This window comes from Periophthalmus magnuspinnatus, chromosome 24 (genome assembly GCF_009829125.3).
Source record: "Periophthalmus magnuspinnatus isolate fPerMag1 chromosome 24, fPerMag1.2.pri, whole genome shotgun sequence".
Classification (NCBI taxonomy): Eukaryota; Metazoa; Chordata; class Actinopteri; order Gobiiformes; family Gobiidae; genus Periophthalmus; species Periophthalmus magnuspinnatus.
In genome coordinates, this window is record NC_047149.1 from 16,383,185 (window position 1) to 16,402,221 (window position 19,037).

Consider the following 19,037-nt stretch of genomic DNA (forward strand, 5'->3'; position numbering starts at 1 on the left):
ACTGTCCAATCAGAAAAATTTAGTTCCCTGTAAGAAGAATTTCCCCACTGTGGGACTAATAAAGGCATATCCTAAGATAAGTTCCAGCCCTACTGAAACTAATCTGAAACTTGCTGTGCTCAATGTTAGATCTTTATGTAACAAGTAATGTTTAATTAATGATTTTATTTCTTCTTTTAATCTTGACTTTATGTTTTTAACCGAAACATGGCTCGACAAAAACACAGGTAATGCAAATCTAGGGGAATCAACTCCACCCTTTGGTCTCACTCAGCATGTCAGCGAGCCCAACCACAACAGCGGACACACTCTGGACCTGCTCATTACAAAAGGAGTAAATATTTCAAATGTCAGTGTGGTGGATATTGTTCTGTCTGATCATTTCTGTCCTGCAGTTATTCAAAGGAGACACATAAATGATAAAACAGGTAACTGTTTTATCATAAATGATAAAATGGATTTAAAAAAGTGTATCATTTTCACTGTACATGGAAATGATACACTTCATGTTCTAATGTTGATGATTTGTTGAACTCTGTGACTTACTTAGAGTGTTTCTGGACATCATTGCTCTGATGAAGGTTATATATGTGTATATATATATATATATATATATATATATATATATATATATATATATATATATATATATATATATATATATATATATATATATATATATATATATATATATATATATACACACACACACACATATATACGTGCTATGAGAATAATGTTTTGACATTAAAGTTGTTATCCATAATGAGCACATCTTTGAACAGTGATTGTATGCAAAGTGCCCACGTTTAGAAGAGAAACAAAGCTGAGCAAAGTATGGGTAAAGATACTGAGACCCTTCAACCACCTGTTGCTACTTGGAGCACAGCCTGTGGTCTGCCCACTGAGCCCCAGGGAGCACCAAGCTCTGCAGGCTTTTTCAAAGCAGGAGTCCGGTCACCCCATGGGAGAATATCTCATACTTTATTCAACAGTTTGTGACTGATGCATATGAGCGGAGCAGTGGAAACTAAACTGCAATGACCTGTCTAATAACTTACACACATACACTTACATATAGAGCATGTCAAATGTCAGCATTTCAAAGTTTGACCGTCTTTAGGATTTTTTAATATAACTTTTATGTATACCAGTCTTTTGCGGTCTGCATTTGCTTTGATTCAGTGTCAAACCCTAAATCATTAAATGTCAACTTTATTTTTGGTAAAATTTCTTTTTTTTTTTTTGGTTACTACTTCATTCTCATAAAATTACAACTTTAATGTTGAAATTTTATGACTTTATTCTTGTAGCGTCCGCATACTTTTTTTTGTGACCCTTATACTCTGCCATACATTTAGGGGTACATTTTCAGAAAGCACTCACACATTCCTGTGGGGGGTCTCTCACTTTCTGCTACCATTAGCATCATTTTGCAATAGTAATGGGCCATTCGCCAGGTTCTGGTGGTCAGGCTTAGTAGTAGTAGTAGTAGTAGTAGTAGTAGTAGTAGTAGTAGTAGTAGTAGTAATGTAATTAATTGTAGTGACTAATAACATTATAATAGCATTCTGTAACAATGTACTTTTTATTGAATTCAAAAGTTGAGTTGTTGAAAACAAAAGGCAACCACATGTAACTCTTTCACAGAAAGAATAATAACTTTTAAATCTAACATTTGTCTCACAATGTAAGCTTTTTTCTCATGACAGCAATGATAAGACATTTTAACAGGTGGATGTGGTAACATAGATGGAAAATTCAGACAATGGGCCATAACAAGGCAACACAAAAATAAATGATTCAATCATACATGCTTCTTTGTATAGAAAAATATAATCTGCAATAAACTATATTATTAACATCATCGTTATCTTTGTGCTTTTCTCATCCGAATTCTACAATAAATATTGATTTCATAATGTACCTTCCTTTAAGTGTTATTTTGAAATTAGTCTTAAGTGCTACTATGACTGAAATAAATGTAATCGTATATGCTACATGTGTACATTTTCAGTATCCATATGCTTAGTTAAGTGTAACTATACAAAGATAACTATAACTTTTAAAATGCAGCAACTAGGCAATATATGTTCAGTCTAAAAACATACAAGTTTAGCATATTGTAACCTTTATAGCTTAAAGATCCATGTCCATGCTAAAATCACTTTTATCAAGCTGCCTAAATGTACTCACTATAAATATGTGTCTATCCAGACAAAAAAAAAACAAAACTACAGACATTTCCTCAAAGTGCACTTTCATCCATCTTGTGCGTTAGGATTTTTCACAGTGTTTCTGCCTTTCTATCAGCAATCATTCTCTACATTTACATAAACATATCATGCACACTGTTCTCAGGCCCCAGGTAGTCAGCTGCTGGGGCTAGTCTGCTGTGAAGGTGGGATTCCCGGGTGGTCCACCGGGGGCAGATTCTCCCTCCAAAAGGTGAAATGGCTGAAGGTGTCAGAACAAGGAAAATCTGAAGAAGAAGATCGTGCCTTCAGTGGAAAAACGTGGTCCACCACCTCCCCAAGACGGACGTAACTGCAAGGAAAAAATGTTAATACGTATTCACATATCGAGAAAGTAGTGTAGCACTGTATAATAACTACACTTTTAATAGTCTTACAGCATGAAGAAGGACTTAGTTGCTAAACCTGAATCCTTAATAAACTATTTAGTCATTATTATCAATTATTTAATTAATATCCCAACTCCTAGCCCTAACACCTTAACATAACATAAGTACTTACTAAGCCTGAATCATTCTTAATAAACTATTTATTCATTATGAATTATGGGGTCCGGGACTCTTTGCTAAGGGATGTTCAGTCCCTGTATGACCGGAGCAGAAGTTGTGTGTGCATTGCCTGCATTAAGTCCAACATGCACTAGTTCCTAGTGCATGTTGGACTCCGCCAGGGCTGCCCTTTGTCAACGGTTCTGTTCATTGTATTTGAGGGTCAGCCAGGGGCCGGAGGTGGTCCGGTTCAGGAACTACAGGATCTCATCTCTGCTGTTTGCAGATGATGTTGTCCTGATGGCTTCATCAAACCAGGACCTGCAACATGCACTGGGGGGGTTTGCAGCGGTGAAGCAGCTGGGATGAAAATCAGCTTCTCTAAATCTGAGGCCATGGTTCTCAACAGGAAAAAGGTGGCTCGTCCTCTCCGGGTGGGTGGAGAGTCCTCAAGTGAAGGGGTTAAAGTATCTGAGGGTCTTGTTCACGAGTGAGGGAAGGATGGAGCATGATACTGACAAGTGGATCAGATAAAGTGGAAGAAACTGGATGGATGAATTATGTTTCTGTTTGTGCCTTATGTAGACTGATTAAGGTGTAGTTATTATAAAGTGCCATCCAAGTATTATATTATCAAAACGAGGTGACAACTTACGACGAAATGTTGGTCTTGGCATGTTCTTGTACAAGTTCACCTTTAGGGTTAACTGTAAATATTCTGTTCAATGGGACACCAACTTCTTTGTAGGAAAACACATCCTAAAAAAATATGGAAATTAGTTAAGGTCATGAAGTGGTTGGAATAGGGTGTGAATTCATAATAAAATAAAAAGAGAAGTTTGGCATAGTTTATGTATGTGTTTTAACATTGATCTCATATTCAGTATTATAAATTCACGCTAGCACAAATATTGACCCACAAAAATACCTGGTTATGTGGCAGGAAATTGGAACTCTAAACAATATGCCACCATTCACCTCTAAATAAAACTATTACTGGTTCTTTATATTCTGTGTGCATACCGTAGGTCTATTGCCAAATGCTGCATAGAAGGGCTGAGTATTTGGACGGAAGAGGTTTTTGATATCATTTAGACACTCCACTTTGAACTTCTCTGGCTTCTTCTCAATCACCTCCCTTTAAAACATTAAAACATTAGTACATTGTATATCACAAAATGAGGATCACTAACATTGAGAAACAGACCTGTGTAAAGCTGAGAAGAGGCTGCTGGGGCTCAAAAGCACAGGGCCCATGGGGAGCATGGTTCCTCTCTCATTCACCCAGTTCAGGTAACCTCGTGTCATATCAGCCATGCCTATAGCACGGGCTGAGCAGTATAGGAACTTGTAGCCATTTCTGAGAATAAATATAATATAATGATTAATAGCATATATTGTTAAAAGGTTTTGGGAAAATCATTAATTAGTTATAATAAGTATAGATTTTAGATTCTGTGGTATCTATGACTATTTCTGTCAATGGATGCACAGGTCAACAAAAAATCTTACTCCATGGACAGACTAAAATATAGAAAACGTATATTGAAACCACATGGAATTTCTTGATCCAATAAATCTCAACAAACTAAATAAAGCAATACTCAGCCAAATCAACTGCAACCATAGCTACTTACTGGCTAACTTTGTGGTACAGGTGTGCAATGCCTTGATGAGTCCAGTCTTTTCCCAGGGTTGGCAGAATATGGCCCAAAGTGTCAGATCTACAGGCAAATAAACTACTTTAGCTCAAGTTTGACATAAAACACAGGAAAATGTTGCTTTGAAACAAGTCTCATAAGAGATAAAGGTCAGATAATAGTGTTGATTAGTGCTTTTCACTATTCATTGATGTTAAGTTATATTTAATAACAAAAAGCTTGTTGAAATTATGCCTCAGTAAACTCAAAAGATTAAACCTCGCTGTACAAATGCTGCCATGTTTTAGCTTGAAAAGAATATGGGAAATTAGTTATTTATAATTAGGAGTAAACTGAAACTGCTGAATGCTAAAATGGCATACACACTCCTGTTTTGGTTGTGTTTTGAGCACATTTTAGTCCTTATACAGACCTGATTTGGTCCTGTTTTAGTCTACTTTAATCCTATCTTAGTTCCAGGTTTAGTTACAGCTTTAGTTCAAGGTTTAGTCCCAATAGTGAACTTGCCACTGAAGTTTCTTTTTTAGACTGTGTTCAGCAAACCTGGTTATAGTTCCATCGATATCCGAGATGATAATGTTATCATCCCAATTCCAGAGGTAGATAGTTCCCTGGCAGCGGCACGTGCCCTGGTACTGAGTGGTCACGCTGAAGACCACATCGTTGGGACCATCTTGCAGCTGAAGGGACATCTGTGGAGGGAAAGACGTGTCAATATTAGTCATGTCATTCAGAATGGGTACCTGAACTGCACTTTTGATTGTCCTTTTACCAGCTGTTCTGAAGTGAGTCTGAGGGTCTTCTTGTAGGACACGCCCCCAGATGGATGCCCCGTATCTGACTGGATGGAGCCTGACACTCTTTGTTCCTCATCACTAGAAGATGACTCTTCTTTGAGCCTGGAAGAATAAAAAGTTAGACCACAGAAACATTCTATTTTAAACTCATATATTATTTAAATGTGTGTATCCTAAACAAAGCACAGTAATAAATTATATTATTGTGGAAAAGTCACTATATGAAATATGTACTTCCTTTTCTGCCAAATATATTTAAAGGATCATAGTATTGGCAATGATTAAATGTTGTTGGCTTTACTTCAGTTATAATAAACATCTTATCTGATCAAACTAAAATACCTGAGTGACATTGAACCAGATTGATTCACAGAGCCACAGGCGCCAGACTCCTACAAAAACATGTTTAAAGTTAATAATAAAATTAATACACAACAGAGAACATGGAATAATTAGCTGTAATTACAGATTTGGAGCTGCTGTTTCTGCCCCTCCAGGAAAACCACCATCGTCCTCCTTTCTTGGGCATCTTTTCCTTCATGATGTTTTCAACTGTAGCCTGCAGGGGGCCAAACATGTAAATCAAAAACAAAACACAAGAAATGCCTACAAACTAAAGCCAAACAAGACAATAAATCATACCATAAATGAGGTTATATTAAATTAACATTCTATGAGTAAACATAATACATTCAAATGCTGATGTAATACTATCATGAAAATGGAAGATGAATTTTTGACATACAGAAGTGTAGCCGAATACTCCATTTAAACAACAGGAGAAAAACCTTAAAGCTGTATGCATATAACTCATACAAGTGAACTAGTAAAGAAATAAATAAAAGTGGCAACATAAGAGGGATCAGAGCAGAGACAGAATAGACAGTAAGTAGGCATTTGTTATAAAAGATTTTATAAAACCATAATTGACTTGCATATTAAAAGATGTAGTATATGCTTCAGCCAGAAGGGGGAGTTAAACTTATGTCATAAAACTACCCTAGTCTCACTTAGACTCCCTGTGCTGTGTGAGCAGAGTGAAAGATCCATGAATGTATCAGATTTTCACCTTTGGCAGTGGTTTCTGAAAGGCCTGCATCGCCAGCATAAGAGGAGCTGCAGTACTCCAATTATAGTATCTAGGGAAGACAAAACCAAAAGATGAAAAAAAATATACAAATGTATGTTCTTTTAAAATATTAAAGAAGGCTCAGAGTTTGTGTCTTACTTGGAACCTATCTTCACAACTAGGTTAGGGTCATCAATAAGGGATGGGTTTGTTACAAATTGTGCGTAGGAGATGATCTTGGCATGAAACTGTTCTGTAAGTGAACAAAATCATTTCAAGTTCAGCAAATGTTGAAATTACGGTGCTGTTCATTTATATTTGGTTAGTGAACAAAAATACCATTAGTGATTTCTCGGTTGTCCAAGAGTCCTCCACACAGAGAGATGGCCATAGAGGGCAGGTCTCCCATATGGTCGCAGTAAGTGTCCACTCCGCTGTCCCCTCCAGAGCTCAGGGACTGTGGGGACAAACTAGTGCTGTGGTGACCTGGATCTGCCATGCCCCTCACTCCTGTTCCCCCATCACTGGAGAGAAGGGTCCAGAAATTAAACAACAGTCACAGAACTGTATTTATTATTTTGAAGTGAATGTTTTTTTGTTTTTTCTCATTGAAGAAGCAAGAAATCATCTCTCCAGTGTAGTCTAAAAGCAACCTACAATAATAGATTGGCATGAAAAAATTACACTTTGTGGCTCACTGTACTGTCCTAAACATACTAACTACTGTTCAATAAATGAGTTAATAAGTGACGTTTACACTCCACAAATTTCATGAAAGAAAATTATTTCAACAAGAATGACTATTGTAAACTTCAATAATGTATTTTGTAAAATAATATCAAAACATAGTAACAAAATATTTGCTAAACTGAAGATATGGAGTAGTTTTTACACATATGAATCATACCTTTTAGGAAAATACAGTGCTGCTACTTCAGGCTCCAGGCCTGTGATGTCATCCAGGTAGATCCCATCAGAACCAAGATGGCGGCTTCTCTTTTCTGTTGGGATAAAAATTTACATCAAACATCTCTCATTTGAATCTGGTACAATACAATAGGGGATGTTTTATGAATGTAAAAATCACACTTTACCTTTTTTCTTGGAAGGAGAATCAGTTGTGCTTGGTACTCGGGGCACTGTCTCATCCAGGTCCATCATCATTGGGGCTGCCTCGCTAGTTAGACCTGTCTGGACCTCCTCAGTCTGTGCCTCCATCCCCTCCTCTGCCTCCCCAGGATGGGATGTCTCCTCTGGTATTAGGACTGTGAGCGCTGGCATTTGAGAGCAGGGTTCACACTGGTCTGTATTGGACTCGTGGCTTATCACTCGGAAGTGCGTGTTCACAGACACAGGGATGGACACAGGACTGACTGGAGATGGGTCAGGTTTCACAGGCAGGAAAGAAGGCTAGGGAGGCAGAAAGAAAATGATCAGTATAATTGTACAAATATAACTAATCATCTGTATAATAATATTATATTTTCTGAACATTTTTGAGGTCATAACTAAGGCATTAATAGATTTCATAATAAGAAGATAGCATTTTAATACAGAGGTATAAGGTACTAAACACTTCAAGGGACAACTCGTGAATGAATTCTGGCAGAATGTGCCCTTAAAATTTGTATTTGTTCTCAATTATAATTAATCTTGCAAACCTGATTAAAGATTTTGTGCTGAGTTACTCCTTGTCATGTGAGAATGAGCTACTGCAGCCTCAGTATTTCCTTATGAATATAATTACATGAATTTATTTCAATGTATCTTCAAAAGAACATTTAGGTTACCGGAGCGGCTTGTGGTAGCTCTCCCCAGGCCCAGTGCATTGTTGGATTTTGATTGTCTGCATCAGATTGTTTAGTCAAGAGTTCAGAGTCACTTTTAGGAGATGTTGGACGTGAATTGCCAGGACTGAGAAAAATAAAATTTAGTTAGTAATAGATCTCTTACGCTTGTTTTTGTTTCCATATAAAAAGAGTATACCTTTGCAATGGGCTCCATTCTCCATCTGAGCGAGGATAGATGCCATTCTGTTTAAATGAACCACTAGCTGAACCTCCAGTGGTCTCCTCTTTGGAAGGTTCCCGGGATAAACACCTAAAAGAACAAAATAAGATTTTACTTGGATCCCTATTTGATAACACAGGTTTCTAAAACTACTTGGGTGGATCCTGCCTCAACTTGTTACTTGAGGTTGTTGACAGAAGGTGCAGCTAAGGGGTTGGTTATTGTCGTGACACAGAAGTGCATAATTAGATCATTTTTCTAGATTAAGAAAAGTACTGAAGAAGTAGGGGTAATATATTTTCCTGCACTGTAATTTTGTATTTTAGATAGAAATGACTAGCTTGGTAGTCGTAGGAACAACAGTAGTACTAGCTCTTTCTTAAAAATTGAAAAACACTCCATACCTTCAGACAACTTACCGTACTTACTTTTCACAATATAAAAATAAATTTGGACGCTAATCACATCTTTGATTGTGCTAATCAGTGTGTATATTACTAGTTACTAGTTTTACTAGTAGGTATTTTAATTATACTGTAAAATCAGTATTTAACACCACAGTATTTTGCTCCCATTTTGTGTAGCATATCATGCTATAGTTACACATATGTTCCAAATGCAAAACAAGCTATATGAGCTCAATAACTTGGATTGGTGTTACATTGCGGTATAAATAACAAGAAATTGACATTGTTAGTCAAGGTAATGATAAATTAAACCTGTCACTGCCCAACACTTTACAAGCATCTTTCACCACAAAAGCGTGACTTGTACAGCTGCAAGCCAACATAGTGTGCATGATTCAGGATCATATTCAGCTCCACATGCTAGCAGTTTGTTTGTAAACAAGGCTAAACATGGCATCTTTAAATCCAGAAAATTCGTGAAAATGTTCTTCTCAGTGGGCAGTGGATGTCTTCCATGAGTTAATGATTAGAGCCTGCGCCACCTCTGGGGGCCTGTCTCATACACGCTCACAAATAAACTTCCTGTGTTTTCCTCAAACACATGTATCTAACTACAGCAGACACATATGCTTGACATTAAGAGTCACAAAGGTTATTATCTACAACCGCCAAATCAAGGACATAGAAAACTGTACATGAATGCAAAAGTTTCTGGTTTGTGATGTTACTAATTTGGTTAAACAAACATTTTAACCATGTTCAAAAACAATATTTACAGTATACATTAATCTATTTGAATCATGTATTTGTCACTACATGATTCAAATAGATTACAGTCCTAGTGTTGATTTCCATTTGGATCCAAACCTCTACATTTATTCTGGTTTGAGGCTGGGACAAAAAGTACACTGTAAACTGAATTGTTGCACAATGTGTTTTCCATGTCTGTATTGGCTGAATATTACACCTCCGTCCTGCTCGCCCTCACCTGCCGCTGTCCATCTCTCCTTCATCTGAGCTGATATCGATGGTGAACATATCTTCATCCCCAGAGTATTCTCCGCTTTCTTCTCTCTTCATGCTATCTGCCCGGGTCTTCCTCCTCCTCTTCCTCCTTTTCTTCATTAACACGCTGCCAAGCTCTCCATTGCTCCCTGCGGCGCCCAGAGTCTGCACTGTGGACCCGGAGCTCTTCCCCAAAAGGGAACTCATCAGGATCGGCCCATCAGCCAGAATGGGAGAGGTGGCCAGATAGGAGGGGACCACTTCCTGTTTTGAAATAGAGAATAAATAGTGTACTTACAAAATACAGAATTCTAACATCAGGATAGAATCTATGTAAAGCTAGTGCAGTTTGACAGTATGATAGGTAGTAACCGTAGCAGTCGTAGTAGTAGTGGTAGCAGTAGCACACAGACAAATAAATAATATAATGCAAGATAGCAGTTGCAGTAACAGTACTCAATAGTAGTAATAGTAATATAGAAGCACAGACTCGACAGGGTTTGCACAAGTAACATGTTTGGAAACAATATGGGCGAAGTGTCTTGCCCAAGGATGCAGTGATAATATGAGGGCAATCCAACCCTCTGCATCACTGTCACCCATAATACTAATATAATAATACTTTTTGTCTTTGCAGTGACACAAAAGATATTCAGTTAAATGCAATTCTAGGCGGATTTCCTTGAGTACAGTTTTGCCGCTGACAAAACAGAAGAAGGGTAAGTGTATACATTACAAGCCTATGGAATTCTCTGAGTATAGATCTAAAGTAGGTCAGATGTTTTGGATTCATGCCAACTGAAATCCGACTCTTTTGTTGTGTTGTTTTGCACACTTTGAGTTAAGCAGACGAATGTCTCCAGCCTGCTGCCAAAAACTTCAACGAATCGTGAATAGAAAACTAAACAGCCAGGAACAAAAAACAGCCTCTGTCCCAAGTTTCTGTGAAAGAAAAGTGCTCCTTCTAGGAAAAGAGAGAACTCCCACAAACATGAGTGTGTGTTGGCATGTATACAGACATATGGACAAGTCTGGAGAAAAAATCTGGCCTACTAACAAATGATTTAAAGGCTGACAGAGCGCAGTCACGTTTTTGGAAGTCTGTGCCAAGAAGACAAAATCCCTCCCTCTGGTTCCCAGTATCCCAGAGAAGAGACAGAGGAATCCGACACCTCTCCAAGGGGAATAATTCACCCATTTCCTTTTTTTCTATTGTGGTCAGTAAGACTAGCACCACAGCAGTAGCGGCTCCCAGACCGCTATGACTGTAGTACAAAGAGCTAACGGTAAACATATTGCAAAATTTGAACAGTATCCCAGAAAGTTTTGACAGTTTCCAAGATTTTTTTTTTTTGCTTTTTTATTATTGAAGACATATGTAGTAGCAAAACTGGACCTTCTAAAATACAAATAGAATAGCTTGAATCTTTCTCTCTTTTTTCCAGCATGAGATCATTGGATGTATGCTTCTGGTCAGTCAGATTAGCAGCTCCCAGACCCTACCACGAGCTAACAGTAAACATGTTGCAAAATTTGGTCTATTTCTAAGAAGTTCCCCAAAGTTTTATTTTTGCAACATTCAAAGGCTTATGTAAAGGCAAAACTGGAATTTCTGAAATGCAAATAGAATGCCATTAATCTGTCCCATATATATATATTATTTATGTGCGCTATTTTAGCCTTAGTGTGTCTGCAGAAATATACATTTTGAGAAATAATATTAAGTACAACTGTATGTGCTACTATTTTCTCACTCTTTCAAATAAACAAAGGAATGCTGTTTTCTCAAAAGCAAAGGGAGAAATTTCAGACTGCAGTGCCAACTCTGAACACACCACAACCTTGTTTAAACTCCTGCTACTATGAGAGGGTGTATATAGCACAGATTGAGCCTCCCATGTAAACAAGGGTGTGACCTGATATTAAAGATATGACAAGTCAATACTTCTGCATTTATTTTCACCTGCCTGTGCCCTCCATATACCTTTACAGAGAGATTATGTCATAAAACATTAATGCAGGATGTATTATGTTCTAGGACGTATGAGGATAAAACATATTTTCAGTACATTTCGGGATGTGAGTGTCTGCCACCTGCTTGTTTCCACAGAGATGCTATTGCTTGGCCTGGGATGTTCCAGAGTAGGGCCTTAAATTATAATGAAATTTGTGATTACCAAGTCAATGTGCAATTAATTTGAAAATATACTGTTGTAATAAATTAAATACATTTCATAGCGGGGGCAGTGTTTTAATTAAAATTGTAGTAAAAGTGGTAATATCATTAGTAATAATAATAGGCTAATAGTAAGAGTAGCGACATATTACATAAAAGTAATAGTTTTAATATTTATGTAAATGTACCTGATCGTTTTCCATTTCTTCCACAAAAAAGGCCTCTCCATTGTCACCCAACTTCATGTGAAGAGCCACTGATTCTCCATTGATCTCTATGTCCACCTGCAGAAGATAAACAAAATAAAACCCAAGAAATCTTTTTAAAAACAATTAAATTACATTTAACTAATGAACTTACCACTTTTTCCCGAGATCGAAGGACACCCATTTTTCCAAACCGGACGTGAAAAGGTGAGCATTGCAATGTCCCGTCTGGTTGTCTGACCACAATAACATCGATGCACCCAGAGAGAGTGGCAGGATTGAGTCCACGGTACAGCTCCTTCACTTGGACAAATACCTGTCCAGCCAGTTGACCTACGTAGTTCATTGTCTGGCGGGTCTGTCAAAAGAAATGGGTAAAAAAAAAATAAAAATCATTCAGTTGGAATACCAAAGAAGACTATAGTTTGCATGTATGATCAGTAAACTGGCTTTTCTACTAATGTACATCCATGTCTCACAACATATTTACATATTTAATACAAATTATACTTCAATGACTTTTGCTTTTTCTGCCTTCCATTTTCTTTTTCCCCTGTCCCTCTGCTAACTTCTTGTGGTTGTGTTGCTGGCTAATAAATCATATTATAAATTACTAATACCAATATACCAACCATCTTAAAAGATCACTTTCTGTAGTGAGTTCGCCTCTTCATTGTACTGAGTAATAATTTACTTGTCTCTATAGAGTTTGATAAATAGATGTCATATTGTGAAACATTTCAGGCAAAGCAATAATCTCCACGGAGATAAGCTATGGACACCTGAAAAGTTGCTTAGTGCACTTTAATGCTGAATTAGAATATGGTTATGAGGTCCACTGCTCACTGTTTAACATTTGAAACTGTGTCTTAACCTCTTTAGGAATTTTGATTGGTATTAGTTCAAGGCAGTGTGCAAGACAGGACAGATTCCTTTTAAGGTAAATGTGTGCAGTCCAACTACCCACAGACATGAACCTCTCAACCCTGTGTGCTCCTATAGCTGAGCATTTTATGGCAGTGCACAGGATAGACTGGAGGGTCAAGAGGTCATCAGAAACAGACCAGACACTACTTCAAGGAAAGGTGATGCCACGGGCTCTCGAGGTGTTTATTCCAGGAAACTATTGCACACATTAGGAGTTTTAGAAGGGTAATTACATAAGAGACGTATATGTAATTATTTTAAAGGGCAAAAATGTGACATACGTCCTCCTACTCCTTTTTGGACATGGAAACTTGCAGCTAGATATACTATAGCTCTATTTTTTTCTTTGACTTGTGACTGCTCTTTCAATGTCATGACTTGTAACTTGATGTGTCTTTACAGTTTACAGGTTTAAAATAAGACAAAATAAATTAATGTGACAATTAGATTAACTTCTCCCTTTAGATGATAAGAGGTTTGTTGGCCCATATCCCACTGCCAGCCAAACAAATATTGCAAAAGCAACAGCGACTAAATACAGTTGTAGTAGCTCAAATAACAACTCAAATATTCTTACTGAGAACCTCTGTTACTGTATTATTTACACCATCCATTGTCTCACATTCACTTTCATTTTGAGTAGTTGTTAAGTGTGAAAGCCACACTGTAAATGTCATAGAGAACAGGAAATGCACAGTTTTTCTTTTTGTCCACATGGGTTCAAAATCTATACAACAAGTGTTAGTACCTTGCAAAAAGTGTAGGTAGTCAATTATTTGCAGTGATCTATAAATAGAGGGAGGTGAGTCTGACCTTGTTGCATTTGATAGAGGTCCTCCCTTTATCACTTAACACATTTATCGAAGAAAAGATTCTTATTACCAACAGAAGCTGACATAACATAGTCTGAATGCATAATCCCATTCCTTATACAGCCTCCACTGCAGCAGTAAATTATTAATTCATCTTGTTTCTTTTTTCAAACCAGGGACTTGAGTTGCATGTCTGTGAACTCAGCCCAGAAATGAATTGGTAAAACAGCTAGGGCTTAAAATAGACTCCTGTGTTAAATGGTCTATAAAAAGGATTTCTTGCAATATACATAGTGAGAGAGCAAGAGACAGAGAGAGACAGAGACACAGAGAGAGAGAGACAAAGACAGAGAGCGAGAGACAAAGAGAGACAGATAGAGAGACAGAGACAGGCAGAGAGAGAGAGAGAGAGAGAGAGACAGAGAGACAAAGAGAGACAGAGACCGGCAGAGAGAGAGACAGAGAGAGAGAGAGAGAGGGAGACAGAGACAGAGAGACAAAGACAGACAGAGACAGACAGAGAGAGAGAGATACTAAGAGAGACAAACAGAGAGAGACACGGAGAGAGACACAGAGAGAGTGAGAAAGAGACAGAGAGAAAGAGAGCGAGAGAGACCGAGAGACAGAGACAAAGAGACAGATAGAGAGACACAGAGAGACAGAGACAGAGAGAGAGACAGAGAGAGACAGAGACAGACAGAGAGACAGACAGAGACACAGACAGAGAGAGAGACAAAGAGAGAAAAGAGACAGACAGAGAGACAGAGAGAGACAGAGAGAGAGAGAAAGAGAGACAGAGAAAGAGAGAGAGAGACAGACAGAGACAGAGAGAGAGAAAGAGAGAGTAGGTTTAAAGGATAGGCAATAGAAATACATTTTATGTGCACAAGATTAGGGGGTTAAGTATGCAGATAATGCATGTTATGTAGCTAGTGGTTAAAAGATAAGATTTTAGGCTGGAATCTGGTTGGATCATTCACTCATGATGGTTTAGTGCTGAAAACATGTCATTCACAGTCTACACACTGCAGCACGTTATCCTAAACATAGCCCAGGTAACCACAAGTGTATTTCTTATTAATTTTTTACCATATTTTATTATTTAAAACGTGCATACACATGACTGGACATGTTGCGAATAACAGCAGCCAATGAGCATCTCTAGAAATTAAAAGTGAAAGTATAGTCTGGAATTTCTGGCAAAGACGTATTCGTATACATTAATGTAGTGACAGGAGCGCACGAAGCCCATTCCTGCATCTATTAGGTCAACAACGCACTCACTATATGAATCAGCGCCTACCTTTAGTTGTATGAGATGACAGTCTAAAGGCTTGCGAATCCTTTACAGCCACAGACAGCACTTGACATTATCATAAAACGCATGTCCTCGCGTAGCTGCCAGTGCGTCCGCCGTGCTGCGATCACTGAGACGCAGCATTTAAAAGTGTGATGAGCTAATAGAAATACGATGCTGACTTCTTCCACTATGTACTCTCGATCTATCAGTTCGTGTGGCTCTTGAGGAATCAACGAATGACTTCACCAACTGCAGCCTGGTCCCGCCTCCAAGCCTGCCAAGGAGGAGTTTACGCACGGACAAATGTGCCACAGTGGCAACCAAAAAGGACAATTCTGTTATGAATGTAGAAGAACGCAGCTGTAGGCTATAACATAGGTGTTTTTAGGATGCTCATTGTGTGTGTAACAGACAATTACATAAGCTTTAGTTGATTTTATTCAAGTGTTTGATGTTAAAATGATGCATGGCCAAAGCTGCATAGGCTTGAACAGACAGACAGGGCAAGACAGGGCATATAAGTCACGCCACTATGTCACACCACGAAAAGATACATATCCAGACAGCTGACCGCGGGAAATTCATAGACGTCAGCATTTGAAGTCACCAGTGAGCGAGTTACAGTGAGGTGATCTTTCGGACCAATCAGAGCGCAGCGCCAAAACACATGCGATGCTGTGTTTGAACTGGAGAAAGACCCTGAAGTGAAACTGTTCAAATATAGGTGCATTTTCCACGTTTCAAGATGAGGATGTGGTTTGGGGAGTGGTGAGAAAAATGATAAAAATGGGTTCTCAGGTTCTCAGTTAAGACCATTTGACTATAATTTTGGCCATTTAAAAAACCTAGAGTCTATCATCTCAACAAAAGGGTCATGGTAAATGTGTAATTATAGCTTGTTTATTTTTGTTCAGCTTCAGGGGAAAAAAGATTTTTTGGCCAAATAATGATTTTTCTAACTTTGTCACGTGTATCCTCTCCAGTCCAGAAGCTGTAGTGGTCTTGTGGATATATGAACCACTAATTGGTTTTCCAGACAGAGGGGCTTTGCTCACTGGAACAAAAAAGAATGAATGTGTGTCTTTGTTAAAGATTTTCCACTCCAGTCAGCTGTTTCCTAGAACATTATTGCACATCATTATCTCTTACGTGCTTTGTAAACATCATGTTGCCGAGTCAGATCTACACAGGCGACTATCAACTGTGAACTAGTGTTGTCTAAAATTATGATATAAAAAAAGATACTGCACATTACATTAAACTCATAGATTTGATGAGCAGCAAATTCAAACTACGTTGATGCTGTTGTTACTTGCACTCTGCCGTTGCAATGTTCAAACCACAAACATGCGGTTCAATTTCTTGTAGTTACAGACTAGACTTTCCCACAGTTATATTGAAACATTGAGCTTTTTATTCTGCGCTCTTCTCTTTTAATGTTAATTTTATGATGATTATTTGTTTTGATTTGTTTGTATTGTGATTTTAGTGTTTTTCTTATTCTGTAAAACACTTTGAATTACTTTGTGTATGAATTGTACTATACACATAAACTTGCCTTGCCTTGACCATGATGTCCATATATTAAGTTGTACTATCATTAGATTATAGTTTGATAAGTGGTGCTGGTACTTGTGGTTCTTGCACTGCCAGAATTATCTAAACACAATGTACATTAAAAACATTGAATTGCATGTCTTTATATGGTTATTCTCCCATAAGCTTCATGTGGCATTTTAGACTTTTTGTAGTAGTTTTTAACACAATACATTAAATGACATAAGATTCCCTGTATTATACTGTAGTACAATAAGCACCTTAATTTTATAGCTACCACTCTGACTTTTACATGAAACTGCAATAACCAATACAGGCAATCTATTCTTTTAGTTAGATGCAAGCTGTGCTAAAGTGATGAGTGTAGTAAATATGGCAAAATCAAGGCATCATCCCCAGTTACTTCTTGAAACTCGTAGAAAGAGCTCAAGTTGAGAATTTAGATGAGGACACGATGCTAAGACTATATGACTGGTCAGCCAATGGTCAAACGTGTTTACTGAAGTATCACTTCATGTCCAGAGGATACATGAGCCCCCAGCTGACCACTGACATGAGCTAAAAGTGTGTTTGTTTTTCATAGATACACTATGTACCAAAAACACCATGAGACACATACCAGACATGTTCTGGACCATCAATTCTGGTCATCTTTTTTGTTTTTGTGTATAAGACAAAATGTGTTTTGTAACTTTTATCTGCTAGGGCCAAGCAAAAAAACAATTAGGTTAAATGACTATTTTCTTTTAATCCCATTACTGATTCAAAGATTCAAAGACAAATTTACCATCATATGCACAGTAATAAAAAATACAAGTTTCCATGTGCAATGAAATTAATTTTAAATGTGTCTGACTGAAGAAATGTAATAATCTAATATTTAAGTAACTGGAACTGATCCATTAGTTTTATAATGATACAAAATGTGGACAGTTGCCAAACAGATTCACCATTTTATAATAAATATTATATCTATCAAAGGGAAATAGTCTTCAAAATGTCACATATACCAGAAAGCTGAAAATCATGAATATACAAACTATTCTTAAAATGTACATGACATTCATGACATGTACATTCAAAATGTCCCTGTATTCCCAAAATCCAAATAGTATTGATTTAATTATTAATTCTGTCTTCTATTATATTGCTACAATGTTAATAGTCAGCTAATTCTATAATCTCTGGGGCTTTCTGCGTGTCTGTCTCTACAGTCTGAGCCGACAGTCGGTCAGAGCAGATCATTTTACGGGGTTCCACCGTAATATACATCCCAGTTCTCATATGCGGCAATGACATACACACCGACTTATACATTTGTAACATAAAAGTTTGTTGGAGGGCACACAGTTACGATGCAGTCTAACTTGTCCATTGCCATGCTAGTTTTCCATGCATCAGATTACTATGTATACTGTAATGTTTTAACATGTACAGTTTGTAGATGCAAGTTCTTTTACCCAGCTCCATGTCGTCTCAGAGATATAGTGTTCAGCAGCTTCAGATAACTCTTCATCCTCCTCAGCTGAAGAATCCATAATGAAATCACACCCAAGCACTTTCCCTTCTATTTGACTGTAAGAAAGACAGTGGACTCCTAAATTTGTATCCTCACTCCTAGTACATGGCAAGTGTCTGAATGCTGTTCGCAAGTGGACAGTATCTTACTAAATTTACCTGGGCCCCAGCTCCGAAACTTGAGCCAGTCCTGGGGTGGTCATCACGCAGACCCAGTGACTCCCTTGGCATTTGAGGGACGGACACCTGTCACAAGTGATTTAAGCAATATTAGTGCTTTTGAACACACACACTTAGTAATGAAACAAATCAATGGTATACACATTATGCTTAGTCATACATTACATACTTTTTGAAATGTTAAAACTGACACATGCATTGAGGCGCCCATAGCCCATAGCTGTACCTTGTTATGTCACAGCTTTTCTGAGAAAGCCGGGGCACCTGTTGCTTTGGATTAACGCCAGGTCTCTTCTCACGACTTCCTCTCGTAAGATTCAAATAGTGTGTGAGATAAGTTTGAACCTGTGAACTGTGCTCTGCTGCTTAGGCCATGGTTCAGACCAGCTCAACTAAATGTGGAGCAGAAGGGAGCAAAAGTCTGCCATCTAGTGTTCATACCTGCACCACCTGCTTGTTGGTTTATTTGATAATGTAATTGCTTTTGTCTAGGTCCTATATTATACAAACTTTACTCTTGTGAGCTTACCTCATCAAAGACATGCCCGGAGTTGTGTTTTGTTTCATTGACATACGTTTAAGTAAACCTGCATTATTAGTCAGTCTACATCTCCAAAGCTCAAGATGCTTTGTTCCACCTTGTGATGTCATGAATCTGTAGTTTTCAAG

General features: G+C 37.8%; 1 protein-coding gene across 2 annotated transcripts; it reads right to left on the reverse strand.

The window, feature by feature from the left end:
* Positions 1-1,569: 1,569 nt before the first annotated feature.
* Positions 1,570-18,673, reverse strand: LOC117392647 (phosphatidate phosphatase LPIN1-like). 2 transcript variants are annotated; one of them, XM_055232202.1, is made up of 22 exons: positions 18,595-18,673; positions 18,348-18,434; positions 18,131-18,245; positions 12,229-12,432; positions 12,057-12,152; positions 9,676-9,956; positions 8,257-8,370; positions 8,061-8,184; positions 7,365-7,680; positions 7,178-7,271; positions 6,610-6,794; positions 6,430-6,523; positions 6,271-6,340; positions 5,668-5,760; positions 5,544-5,593; positions 5,177-5,303; positions 4,948-5,096; positions 4,381-4,467; positions 3,951-4,103; positions 3,767-3,881; positions 3,399-3,502; positions 1,570-2,547 (listed from the first exon to the last, which is right to left on the reverse strand). In XM_055232202.1, the coding sequence occupies exons 2-22, from the start codon at positions 18,389-18,391 to the stop codon at positions 2,373-2,375; spliced, it is 2,790 nt and encodes a 929-aa protein (XP_055088177.1). In that variant the 5' UTR covers positions 18,392-18,434; positions 18,595-18,673; the 3' UTR covers positions 1,570-2,372. The 2 variants fall into 2 exon arrangements, with proteins under 2 accessions (XP_055088177.1, XP_033846655.1); XM_033990764.2 differs by lacking the exons at positions 18,131-18,245; positions 18,348-18,434; positions 18,595-18,673 and adding an exon at positions 15,117-15,341.
* Positions 18,674-19,037: the final 364 nt, after the last annotated feature.

Excerpts from the sequence above, each read along its gene's own strand:
- LOC117392647 (XM_055232202.1), bottom strand. The coding sequence starts at position 18,391 with ATGACCACCCCAGGACTGGCTCAAGTTTCGGAGCTGGGGCCCAG. Across the intron at positions 4,468-4,947 it reads ATCGATGGAACTATAACCAG|ATCTGACACTTTGGGCCATA; the intron begins GTTTGCTGAACA and ends ATTTGCCTGTAG. Across the intron at positions 3,882-3,950 it reads CTCTTCTCAGCTTTACACAG|GGAGGTGATTGAGAAGAAGC; the intron begins GTCTGTTTCTCA and ends AATGTTTTAAAG.